General features: G+C 52.2%; 1 protein-coding gene across 1 annotated transcript; it reads right to left on the bottom strand.

Moving 5' to 3' along the window:
* Positions 1-1,236: 1,236 nt before the first annotated feature.
* CASQ1 (calsequestrin 1) lies at positions 1,237-25,570 on the bottom strand. The gene is made up of 11 exons (XM_081891766.1): positions 24,875-25,570; positions 17,106-17,190; positions 14,868-14,968; positions 13,997-14,108; positions 11,303-11,376; positions 10,914-11,044; positions 7,468-7,513; positions 5,967-6,021; positions 3,997-4,097; positions 3,660-3,734; positions 1,237-2,499 (listed from the first exon to the last, which is right to left on the bottom strand). Exons 1-11 carry the CDS (start codon positions 25,115-25,117, stop codon positions 2,335-2,337), a joined length of 1,188 nt encoding a protein of 395 aa, XP_081747892.1. The 5' UTR covers positions 25,118-25,570; the 3' UTR covers positions 1,237-2,334.
* Positions 25,571-26,793: the final 1,223 nt, after the last annotated feature.

Raw genomic sequence — 26,793 nt, 5'->3', positions numbered from 1 at the left:
AGGGCATTCCACAGGGAGGGCGCCACCACTGAGAAGGCCCTCTGCCTGGTTCCCTGTAACTTCGCTTCTCACAATGCGAGAACTGCCAGAAGGCCCTCGTATCTGGACCTCAGTGTCTGGGCAGAACGATGGGGGTGGAGACGCTCCTTCAGGTCTACTGGACTGAGGCCGTTTAGGGCTTTCAAGGTCAGCACCAACACTTTGAATTGTGCTCAGAAACGTACTGGGAGCCAATGTAGGTCTTTCAAGACCGGTGTTATGTGGTCCCAGCGGAGGCTCCGTCACCGGTCTAGCTGCTTAGTGCACCCAGATGTGCACAGGACGCTAGTGGGTGCATGGGCAGCCTCCCCCCACAGCACACATCAGTGCCCAGAGGTGCCCCCTCCCACCTCACCCCACCGGCCCAGCCCGGCTCACTGCTGGCAGCCTCTCTCTAAGCAGACCCCTGGCAGTGTGCTGTTTCCATGGCGCAGTTGACGGTGACCCTGGCAACCGCAGGAAAATAGAGGAGGACAGAAGAGCTGGTCTTGGGGTGGATCAGGTTCCCTCCCTCCCTCCTCCAAAATCTCTTTCTCTGCCCCAAATCCCAAAACAATCTCCCACAGGCCACGTAGGCTCCAAGGGAAGGTTCCCCCCCAACACCCACCCACCCCCCAAAATCACAAGGAAATAGGCCTGGAAACAAAACCCAGTGTAGCCTTTTGATCTGACAATACCAGGCATGGGGTCTCCTAACACTAGGATTCATGGGCATCCAGTGAAAGTGAATGTTGGGAGGTTCAGGACGGATAAAAGAAAGTCCTTCTTCACACAGCGCAGAGTTAAACTATGGAACTCCCTGCCACAGGGGACAGAGGTGGCCACCAACTTGGGTGGCTCAAAAAGAGGAGTGGAGGGCTTAAAATGGAGGAGCCAGCTGTCAATGGCTACCATCCAGGATGATCATACTGCAAACCCCAGGAAGGTCGGGGCTCATGTGTTCGAATCCTGCTTGCGGGTTTCTGTTTGGGGCGTCTGGTGGGCCACTGTGAGAAGAGGATGCTGGACTAGGTGTCCCCCTTTGGCCTGATCCAGCAGACCCTTCTCATGTTCTTATGAAGAAGAGTTATCCAGGATTAATTCCTTTCCCTGGCTCTTTTTGCCTTTAGGTCTTTGATGCCATCATCGTTATGAGAAATTTTGAGGGGTGGGGGAGAAGGGTAGCGGCGGCAGGCAGAAAATAATATCTCACCAGCATTGTTATTTGTTTTTTTTTTTAATCGCTTTGGTTGATCTGTACAAAGTTGTTGAAAAATATACAAATTGTACATTGTGTCACCCCCACTGAGTGCTGAACAGGTTGTGTGTCCCCCCCCCGATTGTCTCCCCGCTCCGAAAATATTAACAAGACAGTTTTAGCCCAAATATATTAACCCCCAAAGCCCAGGAATTACATTTGTTTCTATCCCCCCCCCAAAAAAAACACACACAGACGTTATTGGCTGATCTCTGCCCTCCCACTTCAGTTTAACTGATGAAATGATTTGGGGAGGTGTTTCCTGACAGAAACTCAGAGCCGAGTGAGTGATAGATTTAACAAAGTCCAAGAGAGACGCTAGCAAGGAAGACGGGGACTATTCCCTCGTGTCACGGTGAGGAAGAGGAAGGGATTGGTGGGAAGGCAGGGAATTTGGGAAGAGATGGTAAATAAGGCATCTGCTCTGCGTCCAGAAGGTCCCAGGTTTCACCCTCCCCACCCCAGTGGCATCGCCAGGAGGGGCTGAGAAAATATTCCCTGCCTGGACAGTCCCTGCCAGTCAGAGTGGACATCACAGGGGAAGCACACATAAAGAGAGAGGACTTAGGGATGGGTCACACACATCTCTGCCTGTGCTGAGTTGGGGGGCCATCAAGTGCCCCGTAAACCAGGATGCTGAGGGTTAGGAAGAGGCAAAGAGCCTCGCCCGTTCCTGGGATTCACCTGGAAAACCTGAGCCGGGCTTAACATCCCAGGGAAAACTGATGGTGCATCCAGGAACAGCCTGAAGGACACCTGGCGAGCCTAATGGGGAAAGGGGAGGGAGGGGTCAGCACCAACAACCACCCCTGCGCTGGCAGAGGGCAGAGCGGGGTCCCGGGGGGGGAACACGTGGGGTTCAGCACAGGGTGGGGGCCTTTGACTTAAATAGGATCAATATAAAAATACGTTCTTGCTAGGGTCTGGTGGCAAAGTGTTGAATTTTGCGTCGGCCAGAGGCGCCTGGCACTGCGGCCCCCGAGGGACACTCTGGGGACGGGTGTGACGCAGGTGGACCTCAAGAGGCAGGGTCCGCCTTCCACGAAGAACGGGAGCCTCTAGTCGTCATCGTCATCATCGTCGTCGTCATCGTCGTCGTCATCATCGTCATCGTCGTCTTCCGTGTTGATCTCTCCTTCCAGCACATCCTCAATCCAGTCTTCCAACTCCTCTGTGGATGGCAGGTCATCCTCGTCATCCATCTCCAGCCATATGCTGTCAGCCTGGGGGGGGGGGAATGTAAAATTCAGCTGGAGATCATCCTATTGATTTGTGATGTTCTGAAGGAGCGTCTCCACCCCTATCGTTCAACCCAGATACTAAGGTCCAGATCCGAGGGCCTTCTGACGGTTCCCTCAATGCGAGAAGCAAAGTTACAGGGAACCAGGCAGAAGGCCTTCTCGGTGGTGGCGCCCGCCCTGTGGAACACCCTCCCATCAGATGTCAAAGCGATAAACAACTACCTGACTTTTAGAAGACATCTGAAGTTTTTAATGTGTGACATTTTAGTGTGTTTTTGGTCTTTGTTGGAAGCTGCCCAGAGTGGCTGGGGAAACCCAGCCAGATGGGCGGGGTACAAATAAATAAATAAATAAATAAATAAATAAATAATAATAATAATAAGTGCAGGTTAAATACTTTACATTTACAGTGGTTCTCAAATGCCTTGGTACTCATACAACTTGGAACCCAAACACTGTAAACCTGGAAGTAAGAGAACTTTTTCCGGAAGCCGAACATGCTCCCCCGCAATGCAGGAATCACAAAACACTTTGTGTTTGATTCATCCCTGGTATAAAGGGAACATGCAGCGGGTGACTGAGGTGGCTCGGGGCTCTTTCTCAGATAACATTTTCCCCATAACTTCCCACCCCCTGCCTACATGGACGTCTTGACCCCTGTCGCTGTCTATAGCAGAGCTATCTGAAAGAAGGGGAGAGGGCTTGAAAGCAGGAACCTTAAAATGTTGCTTCATTGCATATTGGGGATTTATTTTTGATGGGGGCTTCCAGAAACAGGGGGTGTCCATAACTTGTTTGCCATACAACCGCTGAATTTCCCACCTTTGTTAAAAAAAGAAGAAGCTATGATTCTGAAAGGTACAGAACTTAATGGATTTACTGGGCAAAAGACTTTGTTCCTGCACCTGAGAGTGGACGCCAGGCCAAGACCAGCCCATCCCCATAGAAGGAAGAAGCTACCAGCAAAGAAGATAGGTAAAATAAATTAGTGAACTATGCAGGACAAATTAGACAATTTGAAACCCAAAAGGACACTTCCCTACAAATTCTACAAAAGCATTGTTCTCAAGAGGCATGCGCCCAGTTTGGGCTTCACAACAGCAGCAGAGGTGCCCGCCTCTCCCTGGCCCGTGGTCACTTACGTCTGTTACGTTGACGACGCCAATCTGAGGCCGGGACAGGTCAATGTCGAAAGTCTTCTCCCAGTAGGGAATCAGCTGAGAGAGAGAAAGAGAGAAGGGGGAATGAGGGTCCACAAAGACTTCCAGGCATGCGCAGCGTCCGATTTTGTGGAGGGTGAGTAGGGACAGAAAGTGGTTGTAGGGACACTGGCCATCGATAGTGGCTTTCTTCCAAGAAATGGGTCTAATCCAACTTAGGGGGGGTCTTGGTGGGGGGCCATAGAAAAAGCAAGAATAAGCCATGGCGGCCTTGACAGCCACCCCCCACCCCCGCTAAAGAGCACAACTGCCTGTTCACCAGTGGAAAGTCTTCGGGGTCAATCCAGATGATACTGAGGTCTGGGTTGTCTGTGTTGTCTTGGGCAACGTCCTTCAGAATTTCCAGGAACTCATAACCATCTGTGGCCAGAAGAGGAGAGAGGGAGGTTGTGGGATGTGAAACACAGGAGCATTCAAGTACAACCTTCCTAGAGTGAACCTGTTTACACCTGGGGAGGAATGTTTGTCCAGCCAGCAGGTCAACTTCCTGTTTCCTTCTGGGCTGGGACAGACTTCCTCTGCATGTGACTAGAGGTGGGGCTGGCCTCACCTGTGCAGGTAATGACAAAAGCACAGGGCAGGGCAGCCATCTCTCTCTCTCTGACTGCATGCATCAAAGAAGCAACATCTGCTTAGCCAAAGATGCTCTCTTGGGCTCCAGCCAAGAGAGGACAAAGGGACTGTCTCCTTATGAGGTAGTTTCCAGGTGTATGTTACTTTTCTAAACTAAGTCTGCCTTCTGGGATCCGACTGTGAACAGAATGTGAGTGAGTAAACTCTTTTTGTACTGTTATAGAAGACTGTGTCGTGTCTTATCTTTTATGAGGGAATAGGGGGAAAATACCAGAACAGTTATTCTAGAGGCTTTAGTCAGCCTCAGCAAACGCATCTGCTCTGAGTTTAAAAGGGGGAATGTTACTCTGCTAAATTGTGAATTTGTTAACACAAGTTGGAAAGGCTCTAATCTAACAATATATCCTCTCCTGCATCCCTGGACAATCCCACAGAGGTCAGAGGGCAGTCAGTGTCCACCAGCTTTCCTGTGCCAAGGCCTCCTCCCACAAATCAAGGCCCACCCCATCCATCCCCCTCCCTTCCTAAACAGAGCCACCATTTCAACCCAGTTTCATGGCTCCTCGCTCCCCACGAGGCATCCATGGGGCTCCAGTATGATAACAGCAAAGGGAGACAGCCGGAATCAAAAGAGTCTCATGGCAAAAATCTGCCCCAGTTACGGACAGCAGAATCACTTGATAGATTTTATCAAACTTCTCCATCAAAATCATTTCCTCTCTAGGAAGGCTGCTGCGGTTTCCACATCCATGCCACGGGCTTAGAGTACTCTTTCACCACATGACAGGGGTTTTCGGGGGAAGCCATGACTGTTAAAGTGGAATAAGAGCGCTTTAAATTTAGGGACGACTGCTCCCTTTGTACTCACAGCAAGCTAAAGTTTTGTGTTTCTGGAGATGCAGAAGGCAAGACCCATTGCTGGTTCAGGTGCTCTGTTAAAGAAACCCAAAGGCTCACCTTTTTAATTACAGTGGTACCGCCGGTTAAGTACTTAATTTGTTCCGGAGGTCTGTCCTTAACCTGAAACTGTTCTTAACCTGAAGCACCACTTTAGCTAATGGGGCCTCCCACTGCCGCCACAGCGTGATTTCTGTTCTTATCCTGCGGTAAAGTTCTTAACCCGAGATACTACTTCCAGGTTAGCGGAGTCTGTAACCCAAAGTGTTTGTAACCCAAAGTGTTTGTACCCTAAGGTGTTTGTAACCTGAGGTACCACTGTATCCTGTTTTGAGGGATTGTAGTGCAAGCCAGGGAAAACTGGGTTGGCTACTGGCAAATATAAATATATTATCTGTTTTGCAGCTGCGGAATGTGGGCAAACACTCTCTGCTGAGAATGTCTGTTGATGGTAAGACCGACAACCAGCTTCTATACTATTTTAATTCTGTTCCAGACAGCCCAATGGAGCATGAACTCTCTCAGTTCTTCCTCAGCTTCTTTCAATTGCTAGTTTGGATGTGTTTTTATGATATGTTTTGAATGCCCCCTTCTGATCTAATATTTACCATGATCCTTTCCTGTTTTTTTAGTTACTGTAGATGTGGAAAGATGGGGAAACAACCATTGGGGAAGAGAATGGAGACTGCAGGCAAGCCCCCCTCCCCTCCCCCCGTGGCCATGAAGCTCATATCTCAGTTCTCTGTAGGGGCAACTCACCAGGGTCGTCTTCCTCTGCAAAAGCCACAATATGGATGCCATCTATATCATCCTCCTGCAGGGACAAAGAGAGAGGAAGAGAGAGAGAGAGAGAGAGAGAGAGAGAGAGAGAGAGAGAGAGAGAGAGAGAGAGACGTTACTCGCTAGCAGGGGATGTAAGAAAGCATAGCTTTCTGTTCTGCCTTGTATCAAGAGTCAATGTGGTGTGGAGGCTAGAGGACCTGGGAGATCAGAGTTCAAATCCCAACTAGGACTCGAAGCTCTGTTCCCGTATTTGCCGGACCAATTTCCACCAAACATTCGCAATTTCAGCAATTTCATTTATGTCAGAATTTTCCCAGCTTGTGGCGTCTGTCTTACCACTGGCAGAGACCCTGCCCACGAGGCCCCATGGCAATTCCCCTATGCCAGTCCTGCTGCAAGGAATGCAAGTTGTCCAGGAGCATGCAGAGGAATCGGTGACATCCCAGGCACTAGCCACTCAGTGCTCTTCATGGTGACTCTCAAGTGCAGCTCTCCTTCATGGAAGAACTCCTTGGTGAAGGGCACTTTCCCACACCAACAGGGAGATTTTTTGAGGGACGTGTCTGCAACTTGATGACGACCTTCGGGAAGGTTTTGTCACCTACGCCCATAGGGCGAAGGGAGAGCTGGAACAAACATCCATGAGTTCAGAACAAAAGGAAGTTGGTCATTTTCAGCTGGCCAACACAGCAGTATCAGTTTGCACAAAGTTGCTGCCTTTGTGCTGTTTGCACCAGAGTGCATAATTTATGGTGAGGCCACTTGGTGTGTCTTTGTGAATAGCTGGGTGGGGTGGCAGGGTATATGTTTTTCTGAATGAACGAGGCTGCAGGCATCTTGCTAACACTGGCCTCGAGATCACCGTGTTTTATCAATGCACCTTGGTGGTGTAGCGGCGGAAGAGAGGCAAACACACAGAGAAAACAAAAGTCACAAAAATACAGAGACATCTTGGTATTTCTCAGTTTCCAGCTCATTAAACAAATAGCATGGGGCCATATGATGAAGTCATTAAAATCATCATAAAATTACAAAACCAAAGAAAGTTTGGCATTTGTACTGGCTGGGGGATTAGTGGTCAAATTCCCCTTGAAAATATCTTCTCTGAATTGCCCCCTGTCCGTTTTCTCACCTATGGGGGAGTTAGGCAGCTGGTGGAATACAGAATCACTCATACGTCTTGCTCAATTCCACCCAACTCCTTAATGGAAAATCAGTTCTGTTTATACTTGTGAGCAGACATTGTTAGAAAGATCTTGGCCACAGGGAAGGGCATTGCTGCATGATATAAATGCTGTCTGAAATCCTCACATTATTTCTGCTTCCAGCTAAGGGGGCGGGGTGAGTAGCATCAGCAGCACATCTGCAGAAACACTCCAGGAAATCCGAAACTCCAAAATCCAGGGACAGGTTTGGACGCAGATAATTCCAGAGGCTTTCCTCTTTCTCCCTCCCCCCTGGCTTCCCCTAGACGTACCCAAGTCTCATACATGCTTTCTGGCTGGAGCTTCCTCAGTGTGGGCCTGTAAGACAAGAGAGGCAGAAGAGAGAGTTTGAGGAAGAGAGGAAAACACACACAAACTTCTTTAAGGCTTTGGGTACTAATGATCTTCAGTGGAGCTTCTGTTGAAATCCTGTAAGATCCCCTCCAGCGCTGCCTTGCAAAACCCTGTTAATCATCAGAAGGAACCATCAGATCCTCATCTTTCAGTTAACCCAATCTGCAGATGTCAGCAAAAATCCTGGGGCTGTGAGTGGGTGGCAAAGACCTTGGCCGGACCGGAAAGCTGTTTGGTTAGGCTATGCATGCGAGTTTGGAGAAGACCAAAAAGGAGCCATGGGAGGGGAGAGAAGAGGCCACAACTCAGCGGTTATATAGGGACGCAGGTGGCGCTGTGGTCTAAACCACAGAGCCTAGGACTTGCCGATCAGAAGGTCGGCGGTTCGAATCCCCGCCACGGAGTGAGCTCCCGTTGCTCGGTCCCTGCTCCTGCCAACCTAGCAGTTCAAAAGCACGTCAAAGTGCAAGTAGATAAATAGGTACCGCTCTGGCGGGAAGGTAAACGGCGTTTCTGTGCGCTGCTCTGGTTCGCCAGAGGTGGCTTAGTCATGCTGGCCACATGACCTGGAAGCTGTATGCCGGCTCCCTCGGCCAGGAAAGCGAGATGAGCGCTGCAACCCCAGAGTCGACCACGACTGGACCTAACGGTCAGGGGTCCCTTTACCCTTAAGGAGTCTCCAAGCGGCTCACAATCTCCTTTCCCTTCCTCCCCCACAACGAACACTCTGTGAGGTGAGTGGGGCTGAGAGACTTCAGAGAACTGTGACTGGCCCAAGGTCACCCAGCAGCTGCAGGTGGAGGAGTGGAGACGCGAACCCGGTTCCCCAGATTACGAGTCCACGGCTCTTAACCACTTCACCACGCTGGCGAGTGAAGATCTACATCAGGGACAGGTGGGGGATAAATATGTACATCATTTGCAAGGGTGGAGGGAGACCCCCAGGGCCTCCTATTGGCTGAGAGCTTGCAGCAGAGGGGTGCTAAGGAGGCAGCAGCAAGAGCAGCAGCAGGCAATGCATCGCTTGGGGGCTGGGTCTGCTGCCCCTCTGGATTCTGCTGCCTGAGGCGCTTGCCTCAACTTGCCTCATGGGTGGGCCAGTCCTTGCATCACGGTGGGTTGGACTAGAAATTTCAGAGGTCAGCAATTTTTTTCAGCAGGGGGCCGGTCCACTGTCCCTCAGACCTTGTAGGGGGGCCAGACTATATTTTGAAAAAAATAATAAAAATGAACGAATTCCTATGCCCCACAAATAACCCAGAGATGCATTTTAAATAAAAGGGCACATTCTACTCATGTAAAAACATGCTGATTCCCGGACCGTCTGCGGGCCGGATTGAGAAGGCGATTGGGCCGGATCCAGCCCCCGGGCCTTAGTTTGCTGACCCATGGACTAGATGACCGTCAGGGTCCCTCCCTACAATTCTATGATTCTATATGTGGCCTGGAGAAAGTGGATGGAGGGGAGTTTCTCTCTCCGCCCCCCCATAACACCAATGCTGGGGGGGGGGACATCCAGTCAGGCTGAGTGTTGGAAGACTCAGAACTGATGAAAGGAAGTTCTTCTTCACGCTGCACATAGTTAAACTGTGGAACTCCCTGCCACAACGGCCACCAGTCTGGATGGCTTTAAAAGAGGAGACAAATTTATGGAGGAGGAGACGATTTGTGGCTCCTAGCCAGGTTGGCTCTACTCTGCCTCCTCGGTCAGAGGCAGCGATACTTCTGAGCACAAGTTGTTGGAAACTGCAGAAGGGGAGAGTTACTCTTGTGTTCGAGTCCTTCTTATGGATTTCCCTTTTAGGGCATCTGTTCGGCCCCTGTGAGAACAGGAGGCTGGACCAGATGGGTCCCCTTTGGCCTGATCCAGCCGCCAGCCTCTCCTTATATTCTCACGAAAGACCCCATACCCGCAAAACGTGCCTTTAAAATGCATTTGGGTGTGTACGCAGCCTTAGGAGCCTGAGCAAATCCTTTTGACGCAGGTAGCCAAGGGGGAGAGAGGGGGGGGGGGGAGTCAGTTTGGGGTCAGAGCGAGGTTCAGGGATAATGCCAAGGATGAGAGCCGGAGAAGCATCGCTGTGCAAAACAGGCCTAATCCGGTCCCGTGAGCGACTCGCAAAGGCCAGGCTGCCATGGCAACCGCACAGCCCCTCGTCGGCCCGATGTTAGAAGCAGCTGGAGGGAGATGCCATGGAGGGGGGAGTGCCTGAGAAACAGGGGCACGAAGCGCATCAACAGCACCCCCCAAAATGAGGAGGGGGAAAGGGGCGCAGGGCCTCCTTCCCCCAAAAGCGAGGGACACCCCCCCGCTCCCCTCACCAGGACAGAGAAGGGGATTTATGCCACACAATGCGCCCTGTTTGTGCCAGGGCTGAGGTCCCCTGGGAGGAGAGGGATTGGGGTTAGGAAACCTCCCGGTTAATCCCAGGGGATTAGGGTCAGCGGAAACATCTGCAGCAGAGCAGAGGAGAGCTTGGGTGGGGGGTAGGCCTCCCCATCAGCGCCCTGGCGGCGGTGAGGGTGGCAGTTTGGGGGCAAAGAGGGGGTGATTTGAGAGAGGATTTTTTCCCTAGGTCTTTGGCATGCATGGGCTTCTGAAACATCCCCAGGGCGACTGATTGCCATTTTGCCTTATTCCCCTTTCGCCCCCGGGGCTATTCCTCTGGCAGAATGGAAGAGATCCCCCCCCCCGAGGGTCGTGCAGTGCAAGGACCGCGGCTCAGGAACCTCCGCCGGGCACCAGAGCTGCAGGCTGCGCAACCTGTTTCCTGAGCTCCAGAAACCAGCTGGCTGCCGTTCTCAGCAGCCAGCCCAGCCGCCTTCTCCGCATATAAACGGGAAGGACTCGTACCATACAGGTCCCTTCCCTTCCCGAAAGCATCTCCAAGGAAGGACTGGGACTGGCCCCCTCCCCGCCTGACTGCTGCTGCCAGCCAGTGTGGACCGCAAGAGGCCTGGTTGGGGGATGCTTCTGATGGACAGCAATGCCATCTTTTGCGCCCCCCCCCCCCGCCCACCGAAACGCATCTCTCTCTCTCCCCCCCCCCCAGCCCCTGTTTGCAAATACTTCTCCGTTTGGGGCTTGGAATCTCAGCCAATAAATGTGCCGTTGCCATGGCAGCAGGAGAAGGACTTTGGTGTTGCTGCTGCCATGGCAACGGATGACTCTCCTCCCCATCCACAGCAGTCAGCCGGGAGAAAGCGCAAGAATTGCCCGTTTCAGAGTCTGTGTGTGTGTGCGTGCGTGCGTGCGCGCGCGCGCGCGCGTGCCTCTGTCTAGAGCCAGGAAGGCGGCGGCGGGGGGGGGGGAGAGCCTCCCCCTCCTCCAATTCCTCCCTCCCCCTCCCCAATTTTTCTTCACCTCTTGTGCTCCTCCAAAAACTGGACAATTTCTTCCTCGCTATTGGGTTTGTCTGGGATCGTGACCGGTTCCTCCATGAAAGGCTCATAGTAGTCAATCTCGTTCAGCTTCAGGGACAACTTCTTTGCAACCTGCGATGGGGAGAGAGGGGGGTGGAGTCCTAGAATTGCAGAGGGACCCTCAGCGGTCATCTAGCCCAACCCTCTGCAACGCAGCAATCAGTTTCTCAGGTGCGTTGGCTGCTCCTGTTTGGAAACTTGCAATCCGCTCCTAACTTCTCATGCCGCCATGCCCCCCCCCCTGCAACTTGCAAGCTTCCTTCCAACACAAGGTACTTTGCTGTCCTGCTGTCTGCAAAAGCGAGGTGGCATTTGTGGCCAGCTACGTACCTTGCTGTCAAAGGTGGCATAGAAATCGATGTAGGGGTGAAACTCCTCAGCCGCGTCTTCGTAGGCCTTGAAATCTGGAAAGGGGGAAATAATGCGATCAGTAGCACCTTGTTTTCCGGGGTGGCAAAGGCCGAAAGGCTGCTGGGTGTGTGGGTGAGCGAGGGGATCCTGCCTGCCTTGGGCTGATATTATTATTAATATCTACGATCAGAACATAAGAAGATCAGGCCATCGTATCATCATAGAGTTGGGACCCCAGAGAGGTCCCAACTCAGCAATGCAGCAATCCAGTGCTCCAGAAACTGCTGCTCAGGCGGGCACAAGGTTCTTGCATTTATTGAAAGTTTGGGTCCAGGATGCTTCAAGGACTGCCTGGTCCAGGGGTTCCCAAGTCTTTGGGGGAACCCTCCCAATATCCTATAAACGCACCCCCCAATCCCCTCCCACTCCCCTATAAGAAGCAATAATAATAATAATAATAATAATAATAATAATAATAATAATAATAATTTATTTGTACCCCGCCCATCTGGCTGGGTTTCCCCAGCCACTCTGGGCGGCTTCCAACAAAGACCAAAAATACACTAAAATGTCACACATTAAAAGCTTCCCTGAACAGGGCTGCCTTCAGATGTCTTCTAAATGTCAGGTAGTTGTTCTTCTCTTTGACATCTGGTGGGAGGGCGTTCCACAGGGCGGGTGCCACCACCAAAAAGGCCCTCTGTCTGGTTCCCTGTAACTTGGCTTCTCGCTGGACTAGATGGTCCTTAGAGTCCCTCCCAGTTCTCAAGTCCTGCAATTGCCAGTCCCCATCAGCCGCCCAGCCGCAGAGCTTTGCCCCCAGACCAGGCCCTCCAGGGCAGCCCACCCCCCAGGTTTCCTGAGAAAGGATCTGCGTCCCCACACCAGGCTTTCCGCCTGGGCGAGAGAGCGGCCGCTTCTCCCTCTCTGCCGAGCCGTGATGGGTCACAGGGCTGACATGTTAAGCTGGTTTAATGCGGGTGTCAGCTGGTCGTGGGGCTTCCGGCCCCGAAGCAGGGACTGGCGGGAGACAGAGAGGGGGGCTGACAAGAGCTGTCTGGGAGCACGCGAGGCATCAGTGCAAATCTGCAAACTTTTAACTCCGGGCTGCATTCTGTTTCTTAAAAAAGCAGCCGCGCAGCAAGGCGGCGGATGCACAGCACTGTGTGTCTCGTCCGGGGCTGTGTCTCTCATGGAGAAAACCCACAGCTGCAGAACCAACAGAAGGATAGATCTGTGGTGGTGGAGTAGTCCCTCCAGGAGCAGGAGCAGTCTACCTTGGAGCAGTGGAGCAGACTCCCTCGGAAGGTGGCAGAATCTCCCTCACTGGAGGCCTTTAAGCAGCAGACCCTCCCAGGCTCCCTATTTTCCAGGGACATCCCTGGTTTAGAGAAACCATCCCAGTTTCTGATTTGATCCTGGAATGTCCTACGTTTCCTTAAAAGGTAAAGGGACCCCTGACCGTTAGGTCCAGTCGCGGACGACTCTGGGGTTGCGGCGCTCATCTCGCTTTACTGGCTGAGGGAGCCGGCGTACAGCTGCCGGGTCATGTGGCCAGCAGGACTAAGCTGCTTCTGGCGAACCAGAGCAGAGCACGGAAATGCCGTTTACCTTCCCACTGGAGCAGTACCTATTTATCTACCGTGGTACCTCAGTTTAAGTACTTAATTCATTCTGGAGGTCCGTTCTTAACCTGAAGCACCACTTTAGCTAATGGGGCCTCCCACTGCTGGCATGCTGCCGGAGCACGATTTCTGTTCTCATCCTGAAGCAAAGTTCTTAACCTGGAGCACTATTTCTGGGTTAGCAGAGCAGCTGAGATTCAGAAGCATTTCTGCCTCCATCTGTGGAGGCACAGCAGAGCCATCAATCGCTCTCTCCTTCTCCTCCTGCAACCAGGACTAAGATGGGCTGCCTGCACGGTCCAACTGGTAGAGCTGTCCAGTGCTTGTACATGTGTGTTTTGTCGGATGTGAAACACAAGAGCAGTCAAGTACAACCTTCCTAGAGTGATTATGTTTACACATGGGGAGGAATGTTTGTCCAGCCAGCAGGTCAACTTCCTGTTTCCTTCTGGGCTGGGACAGACTTCCTCTGCGTGTGACTAGAGGTGGGCGTGGCCTCACCTGTGCAGGTAACGACAAAAGCACAGGGCAGGGCAGCCATCTCCCTCTCTCTCTGACTACATGCGTTGAAGAAGCAACATCTGCTTAGCCAAAGATGCTCTCTTGGCCTCCAGCCCAGAGAGGACAAAGGGACTGTCTCCTTATGAGATAGTTTCCAGGTGTATGTTACTTTTCTAAGCTAAGTCTGCCTTCTGGGATCCGACTGTGAACAGAATGTGAGTGAGTAAACTCTTTTTATACTTTTATAGAAGACTGTGCGGTGTCTTATCTTTTATGAGGTAATAAGGGGAAAATACCAGAACAGTTATTCTAGAGGCTTTAGTGAGCCTGAGCAAACGCATCTGCTCTGAGTTTAAAAGGGGGACTGTTACTCTGCTAAATTGTGAACTTGTTAACACAAGTTGGAAAGGCTCTAATCGAACAATATATCCTCTCCTGCATCCCTGAACATTCACACATGTTTGTGTTTGGGGGAGGGGATGCGTTTCAGCAGAGCCTCTTGGGGGGACCAGCACCCCTCTTCCCATTGCCCCAAAGAGGCACCTACGTTCCGAGTCTTCGTTCTTGAAGTAGCCGATCAGTTTGGGCTCGTCTTCAACATTCTCAAACGCCTGAAGCTCATGTTCCCCTTCAATGAACTCCACTGGGTCTTCCATCACCTGGAGAGAAGGATAAAGGGAAGGATCAGGCCGTTGGCATCACAGCACCAAAATCACAGAATCATAGTTGGAAGGGACCTCCACAGGTCATCTAGACCAACCCCTGCGGGGCAGGAATCACAGCCAAAGAAGCCCTGAGAGGTGGCCGTCCAACCTCTGGTTAGAAACCTCCACTGAAGGAAAGCCCAACGACTTTCAAGGTCGTAAAATTATGGAATCGCGGAGTTGGAAGGGACACCCAGGCTCATCTAGTCCAACCCCCTGTATTGAAAGAAAGCCCACCACCTTCCAATGCTGCTTCTTCCACTGTCCAACAGACCAGATCATTTTTTATCCAACGATCCGAGTGCTGTGGCTTTAGCAATGGAGCAGGTCTCCTTTGGAAGGCTGTTGGAAGTGAAGCAGGTCTCCTTTGGAAGACTGTTCCCTACAATTTCAAAGCTTGGCTAGTTCCTACAGGGAGGGTGGACTTGCTCAGCCATCAGGCCGTTTAAGGCTTTGCAGTGGGGGTGGGGAGCCTTTTTGGGGCTCAAGGGCCGCATTCCTTCATGACCAACCCTCCAGGGGCCAGGGGCTTGGAGGCCACGGAGTGTGCAGAGCCACGGAGTTACGTTCCAGCCACGCAAAGGATTCTAGGGTTCCGTCCACACACAAGCACGCCTTTCCGCCCCTGACCCAGGCGAGCAGGACTCCCTGGCCCCCCAGTCAATTTGGACAGGCTGTGGGGCAAAGCGGGGCAAGAGGAGGCCCAGGACTTACATCGAGGATGAACTCCACCAAAGTGTCGGCAGAAAACTCCCCGTCGTACTCGATGATTTCATCATCCTTGAACACATACACACTGTCTTCTTCCCCCAGGCCTGCACAGGGGAGACAGACATAGAATCACAGAATTGTTGCTTGAGAAGGGACCCCCAACGGTCATCTAGCCCAACCCCCCGCTGTAAGGTATGTGGGGCAGAGGAAAGAAAAAGAGAGAGGAGCTGGAGGGCAAGGGGGCTTATTTCACCCTTGCATATACCATGGGGACACATACTCTAGGCTACTCTTTGCCCACCGGGCACCCTCCAAAACCTCTGAACTACAATTCCCATTAGCTCAGGGGCTTGGGGTAATCTTTGGTAATATGGCGCCCTTGAGTGAGGTCTAGATTTGCCGCCCCAAAATGGATCTCCTCAATTTTGGATCATCTCAATTTTGCTTGGTGCCCTGTGCTGGGGACCTGCACCATAAATCAGGCGCTGCAGGGGCTGATGGGAGTTGTAGTCCAAGACACCTGCAGGACGCCAGCTTGGCAAAGGCTGCTTGAGGCTGACAGCCGCCTCTGGGTCAGGGACTCCTCTCTCTCATTCCGCAAAGCACCCGTGCATCTCAGCGGAGCTAGAATCCGGTTTATATGAATGGCTCCAGGTGTTTTGCAGGGATCTCTGAGCTTCTACCGCCCCCTGGTGGCTGGCACACCACTGACACTTCACAGGAACCTCCCTTCTCCTGCCAGCCAGACCCTTGACTCCTTTCGCTCCTGGCAGCACCTCCTGGGGTTTCCAGGCAGGCGCTCTTCCCCCAGCACCACCTGGAGAGGCCCCTGGGGACGGAACATGGCACCTTCTGCATACAAGGCAGAAATATCCATGTGCTGAGCCTTTAAAACCAAAGCCAAGTTTCCAGTCCTCATGGTTTTGAAGAAAAGGTTGATTTAAACAGGAAGCTGCCTTGATACTCAGAGGAGGCAGGTATAGCTGCCCAGCTCAGGACTGTCTGCACAGACCAGGGATTTCTACCTGGAGATGCTGTTCAGACGTTCTACATGCAGAACAGCTGCTCTAGCACTGAGCTATGGCTCTTCCTGCTTCGCTCACTTTCTCCCACCGGTGGTCTAGCCTGTTGCTGATGTTGTGTCACTCAAGTGTAGAAATGGCAGCCCTCCTGGAAAGGGTTACCAGACGTTCCCGTTTCCTGGGGACAGTCCCCAGATTTGTGAATAAGTTCCCAGACAAATTCTGTCCCCGGAATGTCCCCGGATTTCATCTAATGTCCCTGGGAAACGCGGCAGCAGCGGCAGTCTCAGCAGCCTGGAGCAGGTGGCTCTTGCTGGCTTCAGGATCTGCTGGGAAGTCCCCATATGATGGTGGTGCAGGGGCTCCAAGACGCAGCTTCCGGGCTGCCTCCACCTTCCCTGACCCCAGCAACTCAGCTGCGAAGGGAGGCTTCATGCTGCCTATCAGAGCAGCCTCCCAACTCCTCCTTGCTTGCAAGCAGGAGCAGGGATTTTCACGCTGCCTATCAGAGCATGTGTGCAAGCAGGAGGGTGCAGGGACGTCTCAGTAAGGCAATGGGAAGCCTCCCTTCCCAGCTGAGGGATCCCTGCTTCTTCTGGTTGCACGCAAGTAGAAGTTGGGATGGGGCTGCTCCGAAAGGCAGTTAATGAATTAAAGTGTCCTAGGATTCATTGAGGGGCGCGGGTGGCGCTGTGGGTTAAACCACAGAGCCTAGGGCTTGCCAATCAGAAGGTCAGCGGTTCAAATCCCCGCGACGGGGTGAGCTCCCGTTGCTCAGTCCCAGATCCTGCCAACCTAGCAGTTTGAAAGCACATGAAAGTGCAAGTAGATAAATAGGTACCGCTCTGGCAGGAAGGTAAACGGCGTTTCCGTGCGCTGCTCTGGTTCGCCAGAAGTGGCTTAGTCCTGCTGGCCACATGACCCAGAAGCTGAACGCCGGCTCCCTCGGCCAGTAAAGCGAGATGAGCGCCGCAAACCAAGAGTTGGCCACGACTGGACCTAATGGTCAGGGGTCCCTTTACCTTAGGATTCATTGAAAAAAATCTGGTAGCCTTACTCCTGGAGGGAAAGGTAGCTGGATGCCCTTTTGGTCCACAGCAAACCTCCCCCCCCAGCCCCAAACCTCAACCTGGTTTCCAGCAGCGCCTTGCAGCCCACCCACCCTCCCTGCCCTGGCCGGTATTGCCAGCCCCCCTTCTGCTCCCTGCCGGGCACTTACCTAATTTCTTGGCCACCGCGGCATCCTTCTCTGCGTCCACCAGGCCAAACCCCACGCCTTTGTCTTCCAGGACTTGGGCTGCTAACTAGGAGAAAGAGTCAGCAGGAGGGCAGGCGGACGAAGAGAGAGAGAGAGAGAGAAGAGGGAGAAGATGGGAATGAACAAGCTCCTGGATGTTGGCTTTTTGCAGAAAAAACTTGCCACCCCTTTGGACTTGTGTCTTCATTGCCAGCCATGGAAGGTGCTGCTTTCCAGAGGCTCAAAATCTGTCCTCTTGGTCCCATGAACTCATTCCCAAAAATCCCCCAAACCTATGCTTTAAAAGGAGCCGTTTGCACAAGCCACCAAGGAAGTTAAACAGAATAGAATTCAAGACAACAAACTGAACATTTATTCAAAATCCCAGGTCTCAAGATTGGTCTCAACTAGGGCCAGGGCCTTTTCAGTGCTGGCCCCAACTTGGTGGAACACTCTGTCACAAGAGACTAGGGCCCTGTGGGACTTGACATCTTTCCGCAGGGCCTGCAAGACAGAGCTGTTCCGCCTGGCCTTTGCTTTGGACTCAGTCTGACCCTTATGCTTCCCTCCCCTTACGGTCTTGATCTATGGGCTACTTTAAAATGAGGCTGCATTTTAACCTGTATTTTAAATTGCCCCCCCTTTCCCCCTTATTATGTTTTTACTGTGATTTTATTGATGTTAGCCGCCCTGAGCCTGGCTCTGGCTAGGGAGGGCGGGGTATAATTTTTTTTTTTAATGCAGTTAAAGCTTTTTAGCGAATTCAACAAAATCAAACTTGATGCAGTGACACCAGCTTCTCAAAGTCCAAGAGTCGCTCGTAATTTCGGAAAAGGGGAGAGGTTGGGGACTTTGCTGTGAAACTAGGCAGGATGCCCTTCCAGCAAATGGGTCGGCTTTGCCAAGCCCACCTTCCTCAGGGAGCTTAAGTTCTCAGCAGGCAGGCTCTGGTGGTCCGGCAGATCCGGCAATCGCATAGCACTTGACTCGGAAGCCTCATGGGCTGCCCCAGAGGTGTGTTTTGGCTGGAGGGGCTTGTTACTCAGGGATGCACAAAACACACTCTGCACATGGTCAGAGGCATGGTGTGCTTGGGCATTGTCAGATCATAGGGCTGTGATCTAGCACTGAAAGCCGATTGCAGTGTGTCTCTCTGTGTGTAAGAAATCACAAAAAATGAGCTAAGATGCTTTTTTTAAAAAGTTTGAATTTCCCCCTAAAATTCAAAAAGTTGCCCTCCATTTGAAATTTGGTTTTTTGGTTTCGACACCTGTTTTAAAAAGGAGAGCAGGAATTTCCTTTCAGGCACAGTGTCCTATATACACTAACTAGCAATCAACTAGCAATAAAATAAAAATCTGCCAGGGTTTCAAGCGTTTTCAAACACTGAATTCCGTGGGAAGGCAGCTATCGTCAAACACAAATGCTGGATATCGGATCCTGCTGAATATCAGCTCTGAAAGGTTGAGAAATATTGAAGGCAGTAAGTGTTGGATCCCAGATGCCTCCGCCCAAACAGAGAACATGTTGCAAATACTTGGCAGCTGGGAATCCAAAAGGGCAACCGTGTAAAGATCCTTATAGGGTTGGGGTTTGAGACTGGGGGCTTCTGCTTGGGGGCTTCCTGCAGGCACCTGGGTGGCCACTGTGAGCACAGGATCAGGTCACTGGCCTGATCCAGCAGCCGGGTTCTTCTTAGGTTCTGATGGAGCCTCCAGTTTCAGATGCAGCCTATCTCGATTCCAAGGTTCTCTGGGGTATTTGGCCACTGTGACGAGGACAGGAGGATGGGCTAGGAGGCCTCCCTTGGGCTGGATCCAGTAGGATGTCCCCTGTTTCTGAAACTCTGCAGAGCTGCTGCCAGCCGGTGTTGGCATCACTAAGCTTGATGGGCACAGGAAGCCACTCAGTGCCAGGTCAGACAACAGGATCCCTCCATCTAGCACTGGGCTTGAGGCAGAAAATGTCTTTGACCAACATTGGCTCCCTGAGATGTCTATTAATATATCTGAAGTCCAGTATCCCTGAAGGAGCATCTCCACCCCCATCATCCAGCCTGGACACTGAAGTCCAGCTCCGAGGGCCTTCTGGCGGTTCCCTTGCTGCGAGAAGCCAAGTTACAGGGAACCAGGCAGAGGGCCTTCTCGGTGGTGGCATCCGCCCTGTGGAAAGCCCTCCCACCAGATGTTAAGGAAATAAACAACTGACTTTTAGAAGACATCTGAAGGCAGCCCTGTTTAGGGAAGCTTTTAATGTTTGATGCATTACTGTATTTTAATATTTGGTTGGAAGCGGCCCAGAGTGGCTGGGAAAACCCGGCCAGATGGGCGGGGTATAAATAATAAATTATTATTATTATTATTAGTAGTATTAGTATTAACATATTAACTCAACTTTACCCTGCAGAAGCCCTGCATGAAATCAAAGAATAGCAGGAACAAAGCACGGAACCCGAACCAACAGATTCAAATTACAGGAAAGGGCTCAGCTTTAGGAGGGAATTCTGTGGGTAAGAGCCTCTCAACAGTGGAAGGGTCTCTCTCAGAAGGGGGCAGACTCTGGAGGTGTCTAAGCAGGGCTTGCATTGCCATCTTTAGCTGTGATTCCCTCCTTGCATGGGGTTGGACTAGATGACCCTTGGGATCCCCATCTCTTGAATACATCCGCCCTGTCCAGAGCCCAGGCAGAGGTGATCTGCCTCCATCTTGCAGGCCTCGTTCTGGGAAACCCATTAAAGGTGACTCCAATAACCCGGCCGGAATGAATATCGCCCTTCTCCTCTGAAGGCTAGTGCCAGGGAGCGGAGAATATTTAGGGATGGAAGCAATGACGACGTTCAGAAGCTGCCTTGGAATGTCTCTCTGTGGGGAGAAGGCTTCAAGGTGGGCAGCGGAGGAGAGGGTGTCCTTTTCCAAAGACCTGAGGAGCCCAGCTCAGCGTCTGAATCTGCCGTGGGATCTGGGCACCTAGAGTGGGGTGAGGCAGTCTGCTCACAGCATGCAACTCCCCTGGGAGGCTGCCCATAGGTGACCAGGCCAGGTTCAAGGGTCTTGTGTTAATTCACGGGGATACTTCAAGGACCGCCAGATCCCTTGCATCCTTGGCCAATTACTGCAATTCTTGGGGGAGACTGTGGCTCAGATGCACTGTGTGCGCTCCTAGAATCCTAGAATCGTATTCCAACCCCTTGCAGGAACCACAGCTAATTGTCTTTGTGGGCCTAAATTCTAGCCAAGGTCACACTGGCCCACTCTCCCTGTTGAACTTCTGATTCTTAAAAAGGTAAAGGGACCCCTGACCATGAGGTCCAGTCGTGGCCGACTCTGGGGCTGTGGCACTCATCTCGCTTTACTGGCCGAGGGAGCCGGTGTACAGCTTCCGGGTCATGTGGCCAGCAGGACTAAGCCACTTCTGGTGAACCAGAGCAGCGCACGGAAACGCCGTTTACCTTCCCGCCGGAGCGGTACCTATTTATCTACTTGCACTTTGATGTGCTTTCGAACTGCTAGGTTGGCCGGAGCAGGGACTGAGCAACGGGAGCTCACCCTGTTGTGGGGATTTGAACTGTCGACCTTCTGTTCGGCAAGCCCTAGGCTCTGTGGTTTAACCCACAGCGCCACCCGCGTCCCTGATTCTTACTGAAGACTTAAAAAGAATGAACTATGTCAAGCAATTTAACTGAAGCCTGATTTAATAATTTTAGCCAATTCCATTTCCCCAGGGTTTCATCCCTTGTACGCACATAGAGATTATTGCAATTAAGTGGTATATAAATTGTCGGATGGGATTAGGCATCGCCTCTGGCTGCCACTCAATGCCCCGCTGTCTGGAGATGTCAGCCACAGGAATCTCCAGTGTCTGAGAGCCACGAAAGACCCACTTAGTCCCCTGTCTGCCCCCCAAAGCTGCAATGAAGGAGAGTTAGATCTCTACTGCTCAGAATTCGCACTGTGTTCCTCCCTGGTGCCACCTGGGGACTGCTGCCTGTGTGTCCAGAAGTCTCCTAACCATCACTCTCCTGTTTGTTTGTTTGTTTGTTTGTTTGCTCCATCCGGGGACCTGTCTGAATCAGAGATGGCATCTGGTGTCAAAGGACAACGCTCACCTCGCCTCATCTCACAACCAATGAGGTTCTGCAGGGTTGTTCCTTTTTTTGCAAAACCCTCGAAATCTGGCCATGGATTAGACTGAGACAGAAACATTGGGCTTATACATTGAAGCACCTTTGGGAGAAGAAAAACCCCAGCCAGTACAATCCACGTCCAGCTGAAAGCCTTGTGGCCAAGATGATTATTTAGTGCATTTCTGCTTGGCAGGGGGTTGGACTCGATGGCCCTTGTGGTCTCTTCCAACTCTATGATTCTATGGGGGCTGGAAGAGAAGACCCTTTGGGTCCCTTTTGACTCTCCGATTCTATGACTTTAGACCCTTCCCTTCCTTCCCAGGCAGCCTAGTGAGGGAGGCCCTGTGTCCTGTCTTTGAAAGGCTGTGTGTCCAAGTCCCGTTTAAAGATAAATGGACCCTAAGAAGGGGGAATGGCCGTGTGTGTGTGTGTGTGTGTGTGTGTGTGTGTGTTTCCCTTGATGTTGTCCTCAACTCAGATCAGCAGTTGGACAGCAGCCTGGTCATCCCTGGGGTGAAGTGCGTTGTCTCCCTATTAAAGTTTTAATAATAATAATAATAATAATAATAATAATAATAATAATAATAATAATTTATTTGTACCCCACCCATCTGGCTAGGTTTCCCCAGCCACTCTGGGCAGCTTCCAACAAAGATGAAAAATACATTAAAATGTCACACGTTAAAAACTTCCCTGAACAGGGCTGCCTTCAAATGTCTTCTAAAAGTAGGATAGTTGTTTATTTCTTGGATGTCTGACGGGAGGGCATTCCACAGGACGGGCACCACCACTGAGAAGGCCCTCTGCCTGGTTCCCTGTAGCTTTGCTTCTCGCAATGAGGGAACCACCAGAAAGCCCTCGGAGCTGGACCTCAGTGTCCGGGCTGGACGATGGGGGTGGAGATGCTCCTCCAGGTCTGCTGGACTGAGGCCGTTTAGGGCTTTCAAGGTCAGCACCAACACTTTGAATTGTGCTCGGAAACATACTGGGAAGTCCTCCTTCAGGCAGCACAGAGTTAAACTGTGGAACTCCCTGTCACAGGAGGCCACCAACTTGGATGGCTTTAAAAGAGCAATGGAGGAATTCACGGAGGAGGAGGAGAGGGCCATCGGTGGCTCCTGGTCCGCTCTCCACACTCAGAGGCAGCCCTGCTTCTGAACCCCAGTTCCTGGAAGCCACAGGAGGGGAGAGTTGCTCTTGCGCTCAGATCCTGCTTACAGATTTCCCTTTGAGGCCTCTGGCTGACCACCAAGAGAAGAGGAGGCTGGACTGGATGGAGCCCTTTGGCCTGATCCAGCAGCCAGGCTCCTAAATTATAGCAATTGCACCCACATTGGATGCAAATCTGTGTAGTCTTTAGTCCTTTTTTGGGTGAGTGTGATGCCTTAAAGTGGCCCCCCTTTTCCCTTGGGGAATACAAAACAGCACTAGGTGGGGGTGGCACTGCAGCTTGTCAATTTTGGTTTCTATAACTTTTCCATTTTCCTCCCATTTTAATTTCTGTTCCTCGCATTTCCTCCTCAGTATGTCAGTTAAAAAATAAAATAAAAAGGTTTTCTGAAAATTCATCCCATTTCATTGTGAATTTATGCTGCACATTATTATTAATATTGTTATCATTGTCATTGTCATTATCCCACCTTTCCTCCAAAGAGCTCAAGGTGCTGTACATAGCTCTCCCCACTCCATTTTATCCTCACAACAACCTTGTGAGGTAGGTTCGGCCGAGAGACTGTGATTGGCCTAAGGTCTTCCAGGGAGCTTCCTGGCTGAGCGGGGATTTGAACCCTGCTCTCCCAGGTCTTCCTCTAGACCTTTAACCACTACACCACACTGCCTCTCTGCATTCCTTCCTCTGGTTTTTACCCCAGTCGATGTGGTTTTTCCCTGGAAAAACCCTATTGCAAAATTCAGAGCAGAGCGAATTCCAACAGGACACTTTCTTTTCAGGTTGTGAATTGGCAGCTGAGAATTCAGTTGAGAAACCGAATTAAGATGCACACCTAATTGAATTCCGCCTCTGTCTCTAAATAGCCCATTATTGCAAAACTAAGCCAGACCCTTCCGATCCCTTCTGGCTTCACAGCAGGCCAGATGGCCCCCAGTTTCCTGTTCCTAAGTGTCCCCACTTCTGACTGACCTCCTTTTCTCACCCCTCCCTCCTGGGGCCACCCAACTCCTCCCCCCCCCGGCTAAATTGCTGCGGTCTGAGGAATGCCAAAATGACGCTTCCCGAACAGAGACCATCTCTGAAATGTGTCTCTTTCCCCTCCTCCTTCCTTGGGGCCATTTTTAGAAAGTTCCACTGACCTGCGCTGGCTGCACCCCCTTCCCTGGACAGCCCTCGGCCCCCTCCCTGCTTTCCTGCCCCCCAGGCAAGATTCCTAAGGAAACTATTCCAAGGCTGCCTTTCTGGAGAGGAGGAGGAGGAGGTTCTTGCAGCCGTCCGAAGGCGCCAATTAAGGAGATGGCAATTTTAGCCCTGCCTGTTGCGCTCCTCTCTTGGGAGAGAAGCGCATGGCGCTCTGTCTGGGACAGGGAGACGCAGCCCTGAGCGGGCTCTTGCGGATCTGGGCCTGGGGGGAGGCAATCTCTTTCGCCTGCACCCCAGATTTGCACGGAGGTGCGATTGCGGCAGCGCACGTCAAGGACAGGCTTGTGTATCTCACGTGAAGATGTAGCCCTAAGCTCGGACCGGTTGCAGAGGGCAAAAGGTCACCAGGAAGGACTGCCTGAGCATTTCCATTAAAAAGCAATGAAACAGTATATAAATCTTATGAAATAATAATAATAATAAAGAGGTTTTCTGCCCCTGCCTTCCATTCACAAGGCAGACACACAATGAGGAGAACCTCCTTGTTGGATCGACCCAGATTTATGATTATATATTTATTTCATTTGTATCCCATTTCTCTCTCTCGAAGGAGCTCCAGGTGGCATGTGTGGTTCTCCCTCTTCCTCGTGGAATCCCCATAACAACAACAACCTTGCAAGGTGGGTCAGGCAGTGGAGTTCCACAGACTCCAGTATTACAGCCCCAGCAACAACCGACCCAAAGTTTGGCCAAGCGCCCCCGTTTATGGAGGGCACGGGGACAACCCCTCTTTGCCCACTCCCCGATCTTCCACAACTCCTTCCACACATCCAGGCTCCTCCCCTGAGACGGATTCAGAGCAAGGATCAGAGGAGGGGGGGTTGCATCGCACCCAGCACTGGGGTTTGGGGAGGGAGCAGGTGTGGGGGCAGAGAGGAGAAGGCTGGGTTTCGTCGTGGCAGAAATTCCCACAGAACACGGCAGGAATCAGAGGACTCAGCAAACCAGCTGAATGCCATTGCTTTTGGGTAGCCTCCCCCACGATCTACAGCACGGACCCCCCATATGATACTCCTGGGCCACCTGCCCCTTTGCCCCCCCCAGCCCTTGCACCACCCAAGCCCTGGAAGCACAGAGATGGAACCGCAGAGTTCTCCAAGCTCCTGAAATTCCTTGACCTCGCCCGTTCCCACAACCTGAGTTGCCTGTTGCCCGTCCTTGCTAAATGGCTATTTGGGGACAAGAGTTTCCGGGGGTGGGGGCACCTGTCCCCCCCTGCCGGCCGCCTCCCTCCATCACATCCCTGGTCGTTACCTCCAAGATCAGCTCCTCCAGCTCAAACTGCTTCTGGGATGCCTTGTCGTCCCCGATGGGCTCGTGGTAGAGCAGAGCCAGGATCTCGTACTTCTTCAGGACGTTCTTGTAGTTCTTGGCATTGACGTCGATGACCCGGTCGATGCCGTCGTACTCGGGGAAATCCAGCCCGTCTTCACCCCGGCCCAGAGGGCCAAAAGCGGCCAGCAGCAAGGCCACGAGGGCCACCCCAAGCCACTTCATCCTGCCTGACCTTCCCGAGAGAGCAAGCCCCAAACTGAAGGAGGAGAGAAGGAGACTGAATAGTGGAGACTTCCCTCTGGGCTCCCCGGTCCTTCGTCCTTCCCCCGGCAACGCAGAAAGTCAACCCGGCCCCTGGAAGATGGCTGCGGAAGGAGAGGTGGCCCTCTTCTCCTCCTCTTCCTCCCCCTCTCCTGCCTTTGCCTTTAAGGCGGCTGTCAGGGCAGGGGGCTCCGGGGGGCAAGGACGTCTGGGTTCTTTGCTGACACAGGCAGGCAGCCCGGAGAGTTGGCCGAGGGGGGCCCTGGCTCCGTCAGGGTGGCGACAACCTCTCCGAGGGGCGAGGGGCGTCAAAAGCAAAGGCAGGGACCAAGGGGCAGCCCATAAAAGCAGCCGGGAGGGGAGGTGCCCCGGAGATGGAGGGCTGTCTTATCCTCAGGCATTTGGCACTGCCCGCGAGAGACACCCCACCCCTCTGCTCCCTGCCTATATATGTATATGGGAGATGGAGGGGCCCCCGCCCTGAACAACAGCCACCTGCATCCCGGTCCGGGGAGCCTCTGAACCCTCACCTGCCCGACCGAACCACCTGCCTCTGGTTTATCACCAGGGCCTCACCTTGGACAGGTCTCCCTCTCTCCGAGGCTGATATCTGACAGCCTCTCCTTATTGCCATATTAAGGAAGGGGGGGCGATGGAGGGGAGGTATGTGAGGCTGGGTGGGAAGGCCTGGAGGCTTGGAGGAGGTCTAAAAATAAGAGACGATGAGTCGGAGGTAAATCAAGATGGACTTATGCGGATGGCAGGGAAATTAGAGAGCGTTGGGTTGGGGGGGGGAGATACTGTACGGGGCCCAGAAAGGAAGGCTCTCTCTCTTTCTCTCTCTCTCTCTTTTGGGTGTTCTTGAATTACACGGGGGGTGGTCGGATAAGGCTGTTTGCTGGGGATGCGTCCGGCTCTGAGAATGGTCTCCCCACCGGTCCCCTCCTCCTCCTCCTCCTCCTCCTCCTCTTCCTCGCTTTCTTCCAGCTGGCCGACGTCACCCCTTCCATGGGGAGGGATGCCAGGTTTCAGGGACAATGTCCTCATCCCAGGGCGTAAAGGGATCCGCTCTGCTGGAGAGCGCCTCTCGCTTGTGTCAGGGGAGGCTACTGTACGGCCGACGTCCCCACACAGAGCCACCTTCCGCAGGAGAAGTCAGCTCTCCTGCGGCAGAAGCCATCTTGTGCCCCATTGGAGGGGGGCAGAGAGAAGGCCTTCAAGAGGTCTAGCTGCTTGGCTTAGAGGACTGTGGGGTTTTTCAGGCAGTTGAGCCAGAGAGAGGGAAATGTTGGCCTGCTGGAAAAGGCACAGGTTTCTCACGTGGAGAAGAAACAGGTCTTGGTATCACCTAGAATCGCTGCCCAACTTAAAAGCATCCTGAGAAATTGCAAATAAAAGCATTTTTCGGAGGGTGGGGGCAGGGCAGCACCTCTTGGACAATTTTTGGTCAATGGGATTTACTTCTCAGTAGATGCACATAGGATGGCAACGTAACACGCACATACTTTTTGAAAAAAAAAGGCAGATCAAACTACCCCTCCGAATACATTTCTGCAATTTCCCCCCTCAATTTTAAATGTGTTTTTTTTTTTTTGAAGAATGAAATTTGCAACTTGCAGCTGCTGGAAAGGGGAATG

The sequence above is a fragment of the Podarcis melisellensis genome (assembly GCF_964234715.1).
Source record: "Podarcis melisellensis genome assembly, chromosome: 16".
NCBI classification, from domain to species: Eukaryota; Metazoa; Chordata; class Lepidosauria; order Squamata; family Lacertidae; genus Podarcis; species Podarcis melisellensis.
Note: the sequence above shows the minus strand (reverse complement) of the source record. Positions and strands in the feature narration are given on the sequence as shown.

Coding starts and splice junctions, on each gene's coding strand:
- CASQ1 (XM_081891766.1), bottom strand. CDS start 25,117: ATGAAGTGGCTTGGGGTGGCCCTCGTGGCCTTGCTGCTGGCCGCTTTT. Junction 14,969..17,105: donor CGCGGTGGCCAAGAAATTAG/GTAAGTGCCCGG, acceptor TCCCCTGTGCAG/GCCTGGGGGAAGAAGACAGT. Junction 6,022..7,467: donor AAAGCATGTATGAGACTTGG/GTACGTCTAGGG, acceptor TTGTCCCTGCAG/GAGGATGATATAGATGGCAT.